This window comes from Pinus tabuliformis, chromosome 3_2, assembly GCF_031772625.1.
Source record: "Pinus tabuliformis cultivar Carrire ecotype Pingquan chromosome 3_2, CPIR1, whole genome shotgun sequence".
Lineage (NCBI taxonomy): Eukaryota > Viridiplantae > Streptophyta > Pinopsida > Pinales > Pinaceae > Pinus > Pinus tabuliformis.
The window spans coordinates 693679035-693697861 of record NC_142302.1 but is presented as its reverse complement, the minus strand read 5'-3'; the positions used below and the strand labels follow the sequence as shown (position 1 = coordinate 693697861).

Sequence of the window (18827 nt, the reverse complement as noted above, 5' to 3'; positions counted from 1 at the left end):
AACCTTGACCTTGATGATGTTAGCACATGTTTAGAATCGACTACCAAGAAGTCTGCACCAGAGGAATTGGGAGTAGAAAACTCCACCCTTTGTTTGAATAATCGGATAGAAGAGCTCAAAGATCATTTTTACAACTTGGAGATATTAAACCAATCCATGAAAGAGCAGAATACATTGCGGAAGCAAATGAATGCAAAGTTGGCAAGAGAAGTGAAGGAGTAGAAAAGACAAGTTAAGATATGGAAATTTTGGGCCTCAAAGTGCTATAAACGTCTTAACAAGGTGACCAAGAAAATCAAGGAGGCTCAAAGCAGGAAGGCAAAGATAGTGAAAGCAGGGATTAACATACAAGTTCATAATTGAAGGGAAGCTCTTTTGTTTTGTTTTTTTTGCAACAGGTAAAGGTTGTGTTAGGACCCACAACAACATAGGGAGGGGAGGATGTTGGTAGGCTAAATTTCTTCACTTTTAACCCTTTTCCTACTTCAAAATCAAGACCTTAGACCTCTGTTTTAACCTTGCAACCACCTTATTCCTGCACTACTCCAAGAATCAAACCTTTTTGTGCGCTAGCTTTATATTTCATATTTAAGGGTTACAAATGTTCTTAATTAATTATTTTTATAGATTTTATACCTTTGATATTCTCTGCAACTAATATCTTCTTTCCTAAAGTATTTGGTAAGCAACATGTTAATCATTTCTTTAGCATGGTCGAGTGCAGGTAGAATTCCTACATTGATGGAAAATCCTAAACTTTTGTGACAACTCAGTACCTAGAGCGAACATCTTGTTTAGAATTAGTCATCTCGAGTTGGCCTCAGGGTTGAGATAAGTCAGGGATATGATAAAGATTAGGTCGCTGGTCAAATGCTCAAGTTTAGCATTTTGTTATAGCCAAAAGGCTTAGCATGTAATATTGTTGTTATTTTGTTAAAGATGAAAGGCTTAGATTGCAACAATGAATGTAATTTGGTTATGGCCGTAGGTCTGAAGGGATGTATATAATGTAGGATTCCACTAGAAAATGGTAGGGATTCGATTTCATCATAAACATTTGTTGATTCTGAAATGTAATATAAAGGGACTGCGCCATGTTATTTCAATCCTGTGTTTTAATTTTGTGTTGATGCATCATTGAGAGCTGAGTTTCCAAGTTTTCTAAACAAGGAAATGAGTTGGTTGGCCAGGGCCCAACCAACCCAACTCGTTCTCCCTCGCATTCTCCTTTCTCATTAAAGGCGTGTTGATTTCATTTTAATGCAAGGTGTGAATTAAGCAAATGGCCTCATTCTTTCACAAAGTTTAGGTTCGATTTCATTTATAAGAAATGTGTGATGAATTTGTGTTGTGGATGCTTAACTAAGTTTGATCTTACCCTTTTGTAATTTCTTCTCTTTAAATCTTATTATTATTTCTGCCTGGATCATGCAAGCACGTTGTTCCTACACTAGTTCATTTACAGTTCTACAGTCGATTTCTTTGGTTCATTATAGGAAGAGTTTTTTGTTCTTTTCTATTATAATAGTCTTGACGCGTTCCTGCAAGTGAGTGTTCATCTTTTAGAATTATCATTTATATCTTGAATTAACTATTCTTTGGTAATTAAAGAATGAACGTTGTTATAATGCTAGGGATGTTGGGTCCCTATAATACTAGTGATTACCCCATTACTATTGTAGTTATACCCCTTATTTATATTGTTGTGCCCCTATTACCCCCATATTGTTATTTCTGTGCCCCATAGAATCCCTCTATTGTTATTTTTGTGGCTTTATATTATTATTGTTAGGTCGGCTGGATTATATTGTGACTCCGTAGACTCCTATATATAGAAAGGAGGTTTTGTCATTTGTATCATCCAATTGTTCATTTATGTAATGTAAAGGAGGTTTCCCCCTCAAAGAGGCTGAATTCTAAGGCGTGGATCTCTCTTTTCTAACTTTTTGTGAGCTGGTTTCATAACATTTGGTATCAGAGCTTTGGATTCTAGGGTTTCGCTGCTCCAAACAGGTCATCGTGGCATTTTCGCTATAACTTTTTTTCTGTGACGTTTCAGAAGTCGCAAAACAAACCCATTTGAGAAGAAATCGTGCTAAACCTTGGATCCAAATTTCAGAGCTTTTCACGCGATATTTGCATAGATATGATCTGAGGAAGTTGGTCTTTTTGCAAACTCCTGAATTACATTCAAAACAGGTGATCTGGGGAAAATCATCATAACTTTCTCTCTGGGGATCGGATTGAAATTTCATAAGAAGGTACAGAAAGAGGACGGATTGTAGTTTCTTATGTGTCTGTTTCAGATTCAAAGGTTGAAACAGTGACTCGTGGCACGTCGTACAAGTTCGCTCTACTGAACCAGTCTAAAGACAAGTCACTGTGGGAGATTTCACATAACTCTTCCTTGCAGAATCCAATTTGGCTCAGACTTGTGGCATTGGAGAGAGGACATAGAAGGCTACTACAGGTAGCAATTTCAGAATTGGATTATCCGAAATTACAGAGATACATCAGATCCAATATCAGGCTTCTATAAAGTAAAAAAAGGTGTGTAGTTTTTTTTAAATTTTTGTGTAAGCTTGGTTTAACGGAATTCAAAGGGCATAGTAAAGCATTATTATCGGTAACTGATGCCCCGAGGAAAGAAAATGCAAACACCTAGTAAGGAACCTGAAAGCTCTAGCATGACCCATGAAGAAGAGGAAGAAATGCTACATGATATATCAAAATTACAAGAACAAGTGCAACAAATGTCACACTCACAAAAGCTAACAGAAGCTAAGATAAGTGGCGTGGAATCTAAGATAAATGGCGTGGAATCTAAGATAAAGGGCATGGAAGCTAAGATGGATGATTCGAAGACAGATTTGAAGAGAGACATGGCAGATTTGAAGATAGATATGAAGACAGACATGGAAGAATTGAAGAAGTTGCTACAAGAAAGGTTCACTAATGGTGAAAAGGTAGTAAAGGAAACTCATGATGAGAACAAAAAAAATGTTAATCATGATTCCATAGACGCTAATGTTGGATCGAAGAATCACCATATTCTAAAAATCGATATGAGGAAGTTTGATGGTAAGGATCCCGCCACATGGATATTACAGATGGAGCAATTCTTCGATCTCAATAATGTGCAAAATGCACAAAAGGTACGTATGGCAACTGTATATTTGGAACCAAATCAGTTTGTATGGTATCAATGGATTTTCTCTCGTAAACAATTTATCACTTGGGCAATTTTTACGGAAGAATTGATAGCACATTATGAAGATACAAAAAGCAACACTTTTTTTAGCCAATTGATAAGTCTCAAACAAAAGGGTTCAGTAATGGAGCACATTGAGGAGTTCCAAAAATTGAACATAAGGGTAAAAGATATTCCAGAGGAGCATAGGATTGATGTGTTCATAGGGTCTTTAAAGGATAATATCCAACATGATGTTCGCCTTTGGGAACCTGATTCATTAGAGAAGGCATTCAAGTTAGCAAGAAAAATGGAAAGCAAAATTATGGCAACCAGGAAGCATACCACTCACAACTATAAAGACGGAAGTGTTGTTGCCCCTAGTCTTCCACAACCTATAAGGTTGACACCACAACAATTGGAAGAAAAAAGAGCAAAAGGGCTTTGTTACAGTTGTGATAGCAAATACACTAAAGGTCATAAGTGTGCTGAGAAGAAATTATTCTACATAGATTGTGAAGAGGAAGAAGAAAAGGAGCAAGAAAGGTCAAAAGAAGAAGATATACTTCAAGAACAAAGCCTAGATGAAGAACAAATAAATCCGACCATATCTTGTAATGCATTGGCAGGAATTACCACTCCTCAAACCATCAAGATAGAAGGACAAATCAAGAAGAAAAAGGTAATAGTGTTGATTGATTCAGGAAGCACCCACAATTTTATTCATTGTAGGGTAGCAAAAGAATTGAATTTCTTCCTATATCCAGCACTAGAGTGTCAAGTGATGATTGCAAATGGAGGAACAATAAATTGCTCTGGAAAGTGCCATAATATCAAGCTATCCATGGGAGAATATGTATTGACTAGCCCAATGCTTTCCATTCCAATGGGAGGTGCGGATGTTGTATTAGGAGTCCAATGGCTACAATCCTTGGGTACAATAGCTTTTAATTTTCAAGAACTTTTCATCAAATTTTCTACGGAAGGAAAGGAAGTTGAATTAAGGGGTATTGCAGGGAAACCAGGAAAGATAATCAGCTCTCATGGTATGACAAAGCTTCTAAAAAAGGAGCAAAGAGGTGTAATTGCACAATTATGCTCGCTAGATGTTTCCACATTGGAATCATCTATTTCTCCAGATCTCCAAAAAGTCTTGGACAATCATTCCAAGGTATTTGAGACTCCCAAGGGTCTCCCACCTATGCGTGATCATGATCATGCTATTCATCTGATTCCAGGAAGTGTTCCTCCAAACATCAGGCCGTACAGATATCCCTATGTCCAAAAAAGTGAAATTGAACGTATGGTTGCAGAAATGCTAGAGGCTGGTATAATTCAACCGAGTCAAAGTTCTTTCTCAGCTCCAGTAGTATTGGTGCACAAGAAGGATGGATCATGGCGCATGTGTCCAGATTATAGGGAGCTCAACAAGCTCACTATTAAAGATAAGTTCCCCATTCCTGTTATTGATGAATTACTGGATGAATTGCATGGATCAATTTACTTCACCAAGTTGGATCTTCGTTCGGGATATCATCAAATCAGAATGAAGGTTGAAGACATTCCGAAAACGGCATTTAGAACTCATGAGGGTCATTATGAATTTTTGGTCATGCCTTTTGGCCTTACCAATGCACCTTCAACATTTCAAGGTTTGATGAATTCAATTTTCAAACCATTCCTTAGAAAATTTGTGTTAGTATTTTTTGATGATATACTAATCTACAGCAAGTCTTGGAAGGATCATGTTGAACATGTTGACAGGGTGCTACAACTATTGGAGGAGAAACAATTATATGCAAAAAGATCCAAATGTTTCTTTGGAGTCCAAGAGGTGGAATATTTGGGTCATATTGTATCTCATGAAGGAGTTAAGGTAGACCCTAGCAAAATTAAAGCCATTAAGGAATGGAAAATCCCCACATCCATAAAGCATCTGTGAGGATTTCTTGGGTTGACAGGGTATTATCGCAAGTTTGTTAAGAATTATGGGAGAATAGCAGCACCTCTAACAACATTATTGAAGAAAGATTCATTTGCATGGACTCCGAAAGCAACAAAGGCCTTTGAACATCTTAAAGAGGCAATGTGCCAAGCACCGGTCTTAGCTACACCGAACTTCACAAAAACCTTTATTGTGGAATGTGATGCTTCAGGAAATGGAATTGGTGTTGTTCTAATGCAAGATGAAAGACCCATTGCTTTTGAAAGTTGTCCAATCAAGGGAAAGTTTTTAAGCAAAGCTATCTATGAGAAGGAAATGTTGGAAATACTCCATGCACTTAAGAAATGGTGACCCTACCTAATGGGAAGACACTTCAAGGTAAAAACGGATCATGATAGCCTTAAATACTTTTTAGAACAAAGATTATCCTCTGAAGAGCAACAAAAGTGGGTCACAAAGATGTTGGGTTATGACTTTGAAATCATCTACAAAAAAGGGAAGCAAAATGTGGTGGCAGATGCACTCTCAAGAAAGGATGAGGATGTGGAAGCATTTTTGTGTGCCATTTCTACTATCCAACCAGATTGGATAAACGAAGCAAGGGAGGAATGGAAGAATGACGAAGAAGTGTGGGCACTTACTCGAAAGCTACAACAAGATTCCAGTACTTTTGATACATTTAGCTGGAAAAATGATTCGTTATGGTACAAAGATCGCTTATACCTCTGTAAGAATTCCCAGCTAAAACAAAAGATTCTTATGGAATTGCACACTTCTCCCTTAGGAGGGCACTCAGGATTTTTAAAAACTTACCACAGGGTTAAGAAGGAATTTTTTTGGGATGGCCTTAAATCAGATATTCAAAAGTTTGTGGCGGAATGTTTGGTTTGCCAGCAAAATAAAGTTGAAACAATTAAGACACCGAGTCTATTACAACCTTTATCCATTCCAAGCCAATGTTGGGAGGAGGTTTCAATGGATTTTATCACAGGTTTACCCAAGTCTGAGGGAAAGAGTGTCATCATGGTGGTAGTTGACAGACTTACCAAGTATGGACACTTTTGTGCATTATCACATCCATTTAAAGCTAGTACAGTTTCTACTGCATTTATGGAAACAGTTCAAAAGCTACATGGAAACCCAAAGATTATTGTAAGTGACAGAGATCCCATTTTCACTGGAAATTTTTGGACGGAATTATTTTCTTGTCTTGGTACTCAGTTAGCTCATAGCTCATCTTATCATCCTCAATCTGATGGGCAAACTGAGATAGTAAACAAATGTTTGGAAGGATATCTTCGTTGCTTTGTATCTGATAAACAGACACAATGGGTCAAATGGTTGCCTCTGGCTGAATGGTGGTATAACACTTCCTTCCATACAGCAACAAAAATGACCCCATTTATGGCACTTTATGGGTATCAACCACCATCCATCACATCATATTTAAGAGAAAATTCTAAGGTTCAGGCAGTGGAACATCACATCGAACATCAACAACAAGTCCTCCAACTCTTAAAGGATAACCTCGTGTTGGCACAAAATAGAATGAAACAACAGGCAGATCAACATCGCAGTGAAAGAAGTTTTGATGTAGGTGATTGGGTATTCCTACGGCTGCGACCATATAAGCAAATGTCCCTAAAGCAAGCTAAAAAGGATAATAAATTATCACCAAAGTATTATGGTCCCTACAAGGTGTTGCAAAAGATTGGTACTATGGCATACAAATTGGAGCTTCCTGCAGCTTCTCGATTGCACCCAGTTTTCCATGTTTCATGTTTAAAGAAGGTTATAGGTGACAAGCTCCCAATTCAAACAATATTGCCAGAACTTGACGAAGAAGGAAAAATTATATTGGAACTGGAAGCAGTCACAGAAACAAGAACTCGACAGCTACGAAATCGATCAATTTCAGAGTATCTTATCAAGTGGAAGAACTTATCCACTGAAGATTCCACATGGGACGATGAGAATTTTATGCAGAAGTATCCAGAACTACTCAAGCGTTGAGGACAACACTTTTTTGAAGGAGAGGGGCATGTTGGGTCCCTATAATACTAGTGATTACCCCATTACTATTGTAGTTATACCCCTTATTTATATTGTTGTGCCCCGATTACCCCCATATTGTTATTTCTGTGCCCCATAGAATCCCTCTATTGTTATTTTTGTGGCTTTATATTATTATTGTTAGGTTGGCTGGATTATATTGTGACTCCCTAGACTCCTATATATAGAAAGGAGGTTTTGTCATTTGTATCATCCAAGAATTGTTCATTTATGTAATGTAAAGGAGGTTGCCCCCTCGAAGAGGCTGAATTCTAAGGCGTGGATCTCTCTTTTCTATCTTTTTGTGAGCTGGTTTCATAACAGATTAGGTCGCTGGTCAAATGCTCAAGTTTAGCATTTTGTTACAGCCAAAAGGCTTAGCATGTAATATTGTTGTTATTTTGTTAAAGCTAAAAGGCTTAGATTGCAACAATGAATGTAATTTGGTTATGGCCGTAGGTCTGAAGGGATGTATATAATGTAGGATTCCGATAGAAAATGGTAGGGATTCGATTTCATCATAAACATTTGTTGATTCTGAAATGTAATATAAAGGGACTGTGCCATGTTATTTCAATCGTGTGTTTTAATTTTGTGTTGATGCATCATTGAGAACTGAGTTTCCAAGTTTCCTAAACAAGGAAATGAGTTGGTTGGCCAGGGCCTAACCAACCCAACTCGTTCTCCCTCGCATTCTCCTTTCTCGTTAAAGGCGTGTTGATTTCATTTTAATGCAAGGTGTGAATTAAGCAAATGGTTTCATTCTTTCACAAAGTTTAGGTTCGATTTCATTTATAAGCAATGTGTGACGAATTTGTGTTGTGGATGCTTAACTAAGTTTGATCTTACCCTTTTGTAATTTCTTCTCTTTAAATCTTAGTATTATTTCTGCCTGGATCATGCAAGCACGTTTTTCCTACACTAGTTCATTTACAGTTCTACAGTCGATTTCTTTGGTTCATTATAGGAAGAGTCTTTTGTTCTTTTCTATTATAATAGTCTTAACGCGTTCCTGCAAGTGAGTGTTCATCTTTTAGAATTATCATGTATATCTTGAATTAACTATTCTTTGGTAATTAAAGAATGAACGTTGTTATAATGCATTAATCTCTACCTGCATTGTATACTTTTAAGGCAAGGACCGAACTTCATATTTAATTTCAAAGTGAACCTTTCTGAATTAAGAAGGTTGAAAAAGGTAGATCAGATTTGTGTGAATAACTATTAGAGGGTTAAATCCTATTGTCACAATTAAGATGATTTCCTTAGTTGCATGAAAGAGTTCCTTCATTAAAGAAAAGTGTGCTTTGACTTTAGAAGTTAATTCTCATTTTGAAGTTAAGTTGTGTTGAAGCATATTTCTGCTTGTGGAAGCTATTTCAAAGTTTTGTTCACCTTTGTAAATTCTTTCCTTAAGTTAACACACTCTTTATTCTTTTATGAAAGAAATCTTGAGAATTTGGTGCAGGAATCTCTGTTTCTGGAACAGGAATAAATATCCTGATATAGGAAGAGAGTGCTCTAATCCTGAGGCTTATAGCTCCTACATGAGGACATAAATCCTCAATACAAGTATAAAATAAACTTTTTTCCGGTACTAGTGCAAGAATATTGCAAGAGTACACGAATAACAACTTAGTGTAGGGAGAAGGATCTATAGAGAAGTCAAACGTCTTCAAGGGTCCAATTGTTAATATGACATCCAAATGTACCAAAGATGGACATAGATTTCCATTTCAATTAGTCAGGATTTCTTATAAGAGTTTGAAAGTTCCTTTCATTTATTTCTCCACAAAAGTACTTTCTTTCACATTCCATCACTAGAATTTCTTTGGTGTAAATTATAGGGTGATGTTTTTTTTTCGATTTTGCAAGGTTGTAATTAGGGAAGTAGGAATAGAGTTAAGAAAATTTCATATCACTTTTGGCATTTCCTATGCTTCGCCTCTAAGTTTACGAAACCCCCCGTGTTGACAATTAAGTGTTGAAGGATTCTGCCTAACCACAATTCGTGCACCCAATAGTAATAACATTGTAACTTAAGCCATAGCCAAATTCATAAGAGCTAATAACCATGTTTCCATATGTGCTAGAGGGGTAAAGCTCCTTCACATAAAGTTTCTAGAATTATAAAGTTGATTCCATATAGACAATTTTCAAAGATTTATAAAAGCTATAATGAGTTATAATGAGGCATATTACACTCCCAAATGAGTATACGTCCTCCTCTTTCTATGTTCTCTCATGAGTAGAATTGATGATGATGCTAGAGATTGGACAACCTTCGTCTACTTAGTTCTAAAAGGCTCTCTATCCCTCCTATTTGCTAATGGGCCCCTCCAAAAATAAAGTATTCAAACAAATATTTGAAATATATATGGCCTCTTCAAGATCAATACTTTCTGTTAAAATCTTACCCATAATTTTTTTTTAATAGTAGAATATATTCAGAAGAGCAGGATTCTTTGGTCTTTACCCACATCTTCTCTTGATTCCCATTCTTCAAAAAGGTTTGGATTATGCTCTCCGTGATCTTTTTCTTATGCTAGTATGGCCCTCTCACCTATCCAATTTCTTTATTTCTTTGGAAGAAAACTATCTTGGAGAATTCCAAATGAAGTCAATTTTCAAAAAAGCATGGAAATATCTTCCAAAGTACATATGTTGGAAATAAATAATTCAAATTTTAAAACACTTATACACCTCCTTATGTAGTAGTGGTTTGAAATCTCTCTCATTCGTCAGAATGATTAAGGTCCAAAAATATCTCCCTTGTTACTTAGTAGTAGCTAGACCTTAAGGAGAAGAAGATTGTATCGAAGAGTAGTAGCTACGAACGTATCGAAGAGAATATTGTTGAGGCATATTCTTTGCTACTCTAAATGAGCTTGCATGTGTAACTTTTGTGAGTTTAATGTTGAAGTGCACGATCTGTTGTAGAGGAGTGATTGTTGTATATGCTAAAAATTGAGGACATGTGCATACAATAGTGAACTAGTGAACTTTGTTGCATGGAGCTTCTTGCATGAAGTGTGTCTAGAAGAGTGAGTTTCTATCTAGTGTATTTATGATATTGTCTTCATCAACTAGTATCGAATATCGAAGATTTATGCAAGAGTTGTAACTCATTGCTTGGTGAACCTTCTAAAGTATGCGTCAATGAAATAAATGAGAAAAGCCAAGAGGTTGAGAAAGTCAAAACAACAACAAGAGTTGTTTGAAGTCTATTTGAGAGAGTTGGAAGCCAAAAGGAAAAAGAATGTCTTAACATTAAAATGCATAAAGAAATGTGTAGATGACAACATCCTTCCTCTCATTGTAGATGCAAAGACAACGAAGGAGGCTTGGGATATCCTTGAGAGGAATTTTGGTGTAAGGGGGGGTAATCAAGTCAAGGATAGTAGTGTTGTATGACCTACTATAGTAGTGCTTGAAGATGAAAAAGAAGGTGGTTCTATAGTAGTAGATTTATAGAAAGTTGAAGAGTTTGATAAATCCCACTTGAATGTGGATGAAAATGATGGTGTGTTACCTAGATGAGTTGATTTTGTCATAGATAAAGTTGTCATTGGAGAAATAATTTGTTTGGTGGCTCTAGTAATTGAAATTGCTGACGTTAAATTTGATGAAGAAGAATTAACTAGCGATGAGTGGTTGCATATGATGTAACAAAAACGTCTTATTGATATGTTGTTATTCGGCGAGATAACCCCACTTGTGTCTCGATACCAAGAGGATAACAACTTGCAGTAACAAAGGTGAATAAAGAAGTGGAAAATAAAGATTATGATGCAATGACAGAAGCTGAGAAAGGCACGAGAGAGTTAGAGAAGAAAGCACAAGAGAAGAAAACTCTCATTGCATAGCAGAATGAATAGACTCAATATGGTTATGAAGATGTTTTTCATATAAACTTAACATTTATTTTGTGTGTGTAGAGGTTAGAAACAACCATGAAGAAACAATTTTTTTAAAGAAGAAATAAGCTCCCTTAAAGCATGGCTTGAAACACGATGTTTTGATGAAGTCTGCATAGAAGTTGCAACAATGAATGTTGAAGACAACAAAACGATGTAGAAGATGAAAATGTCAATGAAATTTTCGTGTACTGGAGTCTTGAAAAGATAAAATTTTACTAGGGATTTATGTTGCATCAAATTGATAATCAAAATATTGATGATAAAGATCAAATTATATGAGATGGCATGTGGCAACAATCCACATACAAGTAGATTTTTGAAGAACTAGAAGACATCTATGGATAACCTAAAATGATTTTCTATGTTTTCACGATAAACATAGATTTAATAATGGAAGAGGTGCAACAACAAATGAAGAAACTCAAAGTTTGTAGGTTATAGACAAAACACAAAGATGAAGAAATTTAGAGGATACATGATTTGGAGGAAAAGGAAAAAAAAATCCAACACAAACCCTGATGTGAAGTAAAGGGGAGTGTTGGAGATAATTATGAGACTGTTGGAGATAATTACGCATGTCTATCAAATAAATCATTCACCAGCACACTATCTCACACGGCCTCACACCATCTCACACCGCCTCAACTTGATCAAATTCTAAAGGGCAACACTGCCATAACACTTTCAACCTAAAGAAGCAATTAACCGACATTGTTTTTTGTATAAATGTAGATGATCAAGGATAGAAGAGACGAACAATCAGGTACTTGTAGCTGCATATTGGTAATTCTCCTTGGCTTTGGTATGTCAATCGTTTATAAAATCATGTCTGGTTTTTTGTTAGTAATGTACTTGCTTTGTCACTGTGTACGTTCTTTCAGAAATCCACAAACCAACAGAACTGTAACGAAACCAACGGACCTTTTAAGAAACAAAAGTTTCTGATATTCATGGTATTTTTCCAACAATATTGCCTTTGGCCTGTAATCCCTAAAGAAGTACTATTTTTTCATGTCCAAGTGTCAATAATAATGCCTTCTCTTACGGATAGTGTCTTCCAAAGGTATTTCCCTTTTAAGAAAAAAAGTTTCTGATATTCATGGTATCTTCTGACGGTATTGTCTCTGGTATTTAATCCCTAAAGAGGTACTAATTTTTCCTGTCAAGTGTCAATAATAATGCCTTCTGTTACGGATAATGTCTTCCAAAGGCATTTTCTTTTTGTCTCTGACGTCTAAACAAGTGCTAAGTTTTCTTGTGCTGTGTCCAAACAAGTGCTAAGTTTTCTTGTGCTGTGTCCAGAACAATTGGCCTTCTCCTGAAGTGTTCGCGACACCTTGGGCCATGTATTCGGTTTTCTTATTTTTATAACACAAAATTTATTAGACTATGAGAACGCTTCGTGTCCTTCTCGATTTTTATCATCTAGTATATCATCAAATTTAGATCTCATCAATTCTATTTTCACTATAACATTATGTGTCTCTAAGTTCACTTAAAAGTCTGGCTTTCAATGGAAGTACCGTGAATATTTGTTTTTATATTATTTCATAAACGAGAGCCTAAGGTACCATCCCTCATGTTTTGTTCCAAGTAAATGGATTTTCAAAGTATAAATTGGAATATTTATTTTTTAGATATGGTTGAAGAGGGAATTATATTTCGATGCTTTTTCCTTTTACACTTACAAATTGCTCAAATGTAATTTCCTTTTGTGAGAAGCGTGGCCACAATTCTGGCAAAATACTCGATACAAAACGGAACAACCACAAACGCGACGCCTTCCTCGCTTCAAAAGACCGAGGTAAGTGCTTATGTTTACAATCATCGTAGAAAAATGAAATCTCCGTTGTGTAGTATGAAGAAAGAAGCAGTTATAAGAGTGATTACTTTTTATAAAAAGATATTGCATTGTTAACCGATAAAGAACGTGTCGTATTGAGGCTTATGCTATCCCTGTGCTCCTTCATGAATTCTAATTCCAATCAGCATCTTACATATTTCACATCGTTGCTTTTGTTGCTAAATTTATGTGTCAGCTAATATGAATTAATGGATATTAAAGTTTAGTCAATAAGAAATACTGGTAAGAATTAAATCATCAACACAATAAGCAACAATGTCAATATTTAGGCACTGGAACAAATAAAAATAAAATAAATAATATGTTAGGAAAATATGTCGTTTTTCTGTTTCGCTAAACCATCGAAGAAGCATTAGATTATATTTTTGGTTGTTCCAAAGGTCTCTACCAGAAGCATAATCTTACGGTTCTCCCAATCCCAGCAATATCATGTTTATCCCTGATTTAAGTTTTAATGTAAATTAAATAACCTAAATTATATAACATATATATAGAGAGAAGTTCAGTAATGGTGGGGAATTTAACCAGTAATTTAATATCCCTTTAACAACATACCCGATGTCCAATAACAACACTTAAAAATATAAAAATATATTAATTGAATAAAATTTATACTTTAAAATTGTATGTGATAAAATAAAACCACTACAAATGAAAATTGTTGAGTCCATATTTCAACTTTTACAAATATAAGAGCATGACAATGTCATGGATATATACAAAATGTTGAGATTTTCTGTTTCATAAAATAAACAAAAATCTCTAATGTGTGACAACAATAGGAATTTGTTGCTAGATTAGTTCTAGGTAATTGGGAAATAGTTAATGTATCCTATATTTGTTGTGAGAGGATTTATGAGTTAGTTAGATTCTCTTGGCTATAAAATACAAGCCCGTACAAATATTGGTGAATGAGAGTTTGTGAGGAAATTGATTATTTTGTAATCCCCTGTTTGATAATAAAGAATTGCCGATGCCTATGTTTGGTGGACGTAGCCCAGATTGGTTGGGTGAACAACGTTAATCTGTTGTCTCCTGTGTATGATTTATTTGCTGTGTATATTGTTTATTTGTATGTTGCACACCTTTGCCTCTAACAAATGGTATCAGAGCAAGTTGGAGGCGTCGTGTGAGCGTGAGGGTGCTGAGTTTGCATACTGCTGCGTGGACCAACTGCGGATGCGTAGAGGTGAATCGGCCAACAGACCAGAGAACCTGCGTGGAGGTCGTTTTTCAATCTACGTGGAGCTCTTGTTTCCAACATGCGTGGAGGTAACATAGCAGTGGACCTCACCGGCATGAGCATCAAATATATATGCCACAAAGCAGTGAAAGCGAAAGATGATGGATGCTACTGTCACGTCTTCACTGTGCGTTAACTTTTCTGCTACGTTGAGGTTGGTCGATACCCCATTTACACGCTGGTCAATATTCCTGTTCAGCTGTATGGTATGTTGCCTGAAATTTTGTTTTTAAGGGCTGCATTGAGCTGCGTATGTTGGTATTTTAAGTGTATGTTTTCTGGTGCGGTTTGGTGTTGAACACTGTGCGCTCAACAAAAACCATATTGTTGTGCACTCAAAACAACCATATTGCTGTGCGCTAAAAAAAAACACCGTGTTGGCATGGCTGTGGGGCTGCGTATGATTAGTATTATTTGTGTTAAACCATATTGAATGGCTGCTGGTGCACTGGCATTATTTTGATTGAGGTTCAGTTTTGTGGTGTGCCTAGAAAATCTGAGTTTTTTATTTTGGCATTGGCGCGGAATTTGCACAGCAAATGAAAATTGTTTGTTTTTTGAAAACAAAGCCAGTGTACTATATGGCATAGGCATTTCTTTTGAGATTAACTTCTGTTATTTAAAGATCAGAGATAAATCTGGAAATTGTTTAGTTGGAACACGAATTTGGAGTGTTGCTTAAAATTAAGATATACATTGTTTTTTAATTTATGGTCTTTAATAGTTGGTTTTGGAGATTATTGTGTTTTTTGGTTAATACAAGATGGCAAAAACTCGGAGTGCCCATTTTGAAATCGAGAAGTTTAATGGCAAGAATAATTTTGAGATATGGAAGGTGAAGATGTATGATTTGCTTGTCCAACATGGTGTGGCAAAGGCGTTGTTGGGAAAATCCAAACAGCCTTACAACATCACAGATAATGAGTTGGCCGAGATGGATGAAAGAGCAATAAGTGCTATTCGACTGTGTCTGGCGGATGATGTCCTGTTTAGTATCGTGTCGGAGACAACAGCTGCTGGTTTGTGGACGAAACTAGAGAAACTGTACATGACCAAATTGTTAACCAATAGGATTCTCCTGAAGTGACAGTTGTACAGTTTGCAAATGAAGGAAGGTACATCGATTGCTCATCATTTAAATGTTTTTAATACTCTTCTGGCGCAATTACAAAGTATAGAAGTAAAAATTCAATCCGAGGATAAAGCTATTAGTTTATTGTGCTCATTGCCCGAATCATGGGATCATTTTGTTACTTCTATAAGTCTTAGTTCATCAGAAACTATTGAGTTTGATGATGTAGTTGCATCTTTATTATCGGAAGAAACAAGGAGAAGGTCGCATTCAGAAACCTCTACATCCGAAGCTATGATGGTTAGAGGTCGTTTGAAAGAAAGATGCTCCAGTAGGCCGAGCGACTCACGTTCAAAGTCAAAAGGGAAGAAGAGTAAGGTAAATTGTTGGTTTTGTGGCAAATCAGGGCATTTAAAGAAGGACTGCTAGAAGTGACAACAACAAACTTCTAAAGCAGATTCTTCGATAGAGAAGGAAGCAAATACAAGAGATACAGGTTCGACATCTGGTTCAGGTATGAGTGATGAAGTATTATCAGTTAATGTGTCAAATCATGGTAAACATTGGTTGTTAAATTCCGGTGCGTCAAACCACATGTGTATTCATAAAGACTGGTTTAAGATATATAAATCAATTGATGATGGTGTTGTGTACATGGGTAATGATGTAACATGTAATATTGTGGGAATTGGGAGTATACGACTGCAAATGTTTGATAGGACAACTAAAATGTTAACTGATGTGAGGCATGTACCAGATTTAAGGAAAAATTTGATTTCATTAGGAGCACTTGATTCAAATGGATATAAAACTGTAATTCAAGGTGGAGTAATGAAAATTTACAAAGGTATTTTACTAGTTATGAAAGCTAAGAAGGTAGGAAATCTATTTTAGTTAGAAGGAAGTACAGGGTCAGGTCATGTGTCTACGGTGTCTAAACATGACAGTAGTTCCATTCACTTATGGCATCAAAGATTGGGGCATATGAGTGAAAGAGGGTTAAAAGTTTTGGCTGATCGCAAGTTACTTCCAAATCTAAAGTCTGGAAAGTTAGATTTCTGTAAGCATTGTCTGTTTGGAAAACAAAGCAAACAAAAGTTTAAAACAGGCAAACATACTAGTAAGGGAATACTTGATTATATCCATTCAGATGTTTGGGGACTAGCCCCTACAACCTCATATGGTGGCTCGTCATATTTTGTATCGTTTATTGATGACTTTTCTAGGAAAGTTTGGGTCTACATGTTGAAAAGGAAGTCTGATGTTTTTTCAGTTTTCAAGCAGTTTAGAGCATTGGTAGAAAACAACACTGGTAGAACAATAAAATGTTTAAGAACTGACAATGGTAGAGAGTTTACTTCCAAGGAGTTTGACAGCTATTGCAAGGATGCAGGGATCGAGAGACATAAGACCACGGTTTATACTCCTCAGCAAAATGGAGTTGTTGAGCGCATGAATAGGACTCTTCTAGAGAGAGCAAGGAGTATGCTGAGTAACGCTGGGTTGCAAAAGGAGTTGTGGACAGAAGTGGTGGCAACATCTTGTTATGTGATAAACCGATCTCCATCAACGGCGATAGGCTGCAAGATTCCTCAAGAGGTATGGAAAGGTCACCCTTGTGACTATTCTAAACTCAGAGTGTTCGGTTGTGATGCATATGCTCTAGTACCTAAACATCAGCAAACTAAATTGGATCCAAAGTCTAAAAGGTATATCTTTGTTGGGTATGGTTGGAACAAAGGGATATAGATTGTGGGATCCTACTACCCGCAAAATCATCATCAACAGAGATGTAAATTTTAATGAATCCTCTCTTGTACAGTTAGATGTAGATAGTAGATTGAAACAGGAAGATGTATCTGACTTTCAACACATTCAGTTTGATAGCGTTTCTAATAATAGTCATGATGACCATAGTTCAGATACTAGTCATGAACAGGTTTCAGAATTAGAACATGAACAGGGTTTAGGTATAGATCATGAACAGGTCTCAGATACTGATTGTCAAGAAGTTCCTATAGATGGTAGTCAGCCAATCGAGGAAGTGCCAGAAACATCCTTAAGGAGGTCGACAAGAATCAAACGACCACTGAGAAGGTATGATGATTATGTCACTTCTGTTGCATTTACTGCTAATGATGATGAACCTTTGTGCTATCAGGAAGCAATAGAAGGTTCAAAAAGTGACAAGTGGAAAGCAGCCATGAAGGACGAAATGATGGCCTTAGGTAAGAATGGCACATGGGATCTGGTTGAGCTTCCGAAAGACAGGAAAATTGTAGGGTGTAAATGGGTTTTCAAGCTGAAACGGGGTGTGAATGTTATGGAAGACAGGTACAAAGTGAGGCTGGTTGCAAAAGGGTTTTCTCAGAAAGCCGACATTGACTTTCATGAAATTTTTTCACCAGTGGTTAAAATTGTTTCAATTAGAATTGTGTTAGCATTAGTGGTTTTTCTTGATTTAGAGTTGCAGCAGTTAGATGTTAAGACTGCATTTCTACATGGAGACTTAGATGAGGAAATTTATATGGAACAACCGGAAGGGTTCGTCAGCATCGCAATGAGAAATTTGTCTGCAGGCTCAAGAAATCATTATATGGCCTGAAGCAGTCGCCTTGGCAGTGATATAAGAAGTTCGATTCTTTCATGTTGAGTCAAAAATATGTTAGAAGTGAATATGATCATTGTGTTTATTTTAAACAGTTAAATAATGACATATTCATTATCTTGGTATTGTATGTTGACGATATGCTTTTAGCAAGCAAAAGCATAGAAGAAATCAACAGGTTGAAGGCTCAGATGGCAAGAACATTTGATATGAAAGATCTAGGAGCAGCAAGACAGATTTTGGGCGTGGAGATTTTCAGAGACAGGAGCAATGGTAAGCTATGGCTATCACAACAAAAGTATATTGAGAAAATACTTTGAGGTTTGGTATCAATAATGTGAAGCCTGTGTCAGTCCCTTTCGCTTCCCATTTCAAGCTTTCTTCGAGTTTATGTCCTAATTCAGATGAAGAAAAGGAATTTATGTCTCAAATTCCATATGCTAACGTAGTAGTGTGTTTAATGTATGCGATGGTGTGTACGCGACTAGATATTTCACATGCAGTTGGGGTTGTCAGCAGGTATATGGCAAATCTAGGTAAAGAACACTGGTCAGCAGTGAAATGGGTGCTTCGGTATTTGAGAGGCACAAGTAGTTATTGTATCACTTACAATAAGAGTAGTGAATTTGTTTGCGGGTATGTTGATTCTAATTTTGCAGGTGATTTGGATAAGAGAAGATCAACATCAGGGTATGTCTTTACTCTTGCAGGTGGAGCAATTAGTTGGATGTATAAGTTACAGAATATTGTTGCTTTATCCACTACTGAAGCAGAATACATTGCTGCTTCTCATGCTTGCAAAGAAGCGATTTGGTTGAAAGGTTTGTTTGGTGAGTTTGGTAGACTGCAGGACAACATCAAGTTATTGTGTGACAGTCAAAGTGCAATACATTTGGTTAAGAATCCGGCCTATCATAGTAAATCAAAGCATAT

The 18827-nt window shown here is 36.4% G+C and overlaps 1 protein-coding gene across 3 annotated transcripts in view; it reads left to right on the top strand.

Moving 5' to 3' along the window:
* Nucleotides 1-18827, top strand: part of LOC149182524 (agamous-like MADS-box protein AGL11) — an 86516-nt gene that overhangs the window by 24809 nt on the left and 42880 nt on the right. For 2 of the 3 annotated variants that reach the window (XM_089418590.1, XM_089418588.1), the window contains exon 2: nucleotides 12827-12911. In XM_089418590.1, coding sequence (XP_089274716.1) covers nucleotides 12827-12911 — 85 coding nt within the window. The remainder of the gene's footprint in view (nucleotides 1-12826; nucleotides 12912-18827) is intronic. The other variant, XM_089418589.1, reaches the window with a different exon arrangement.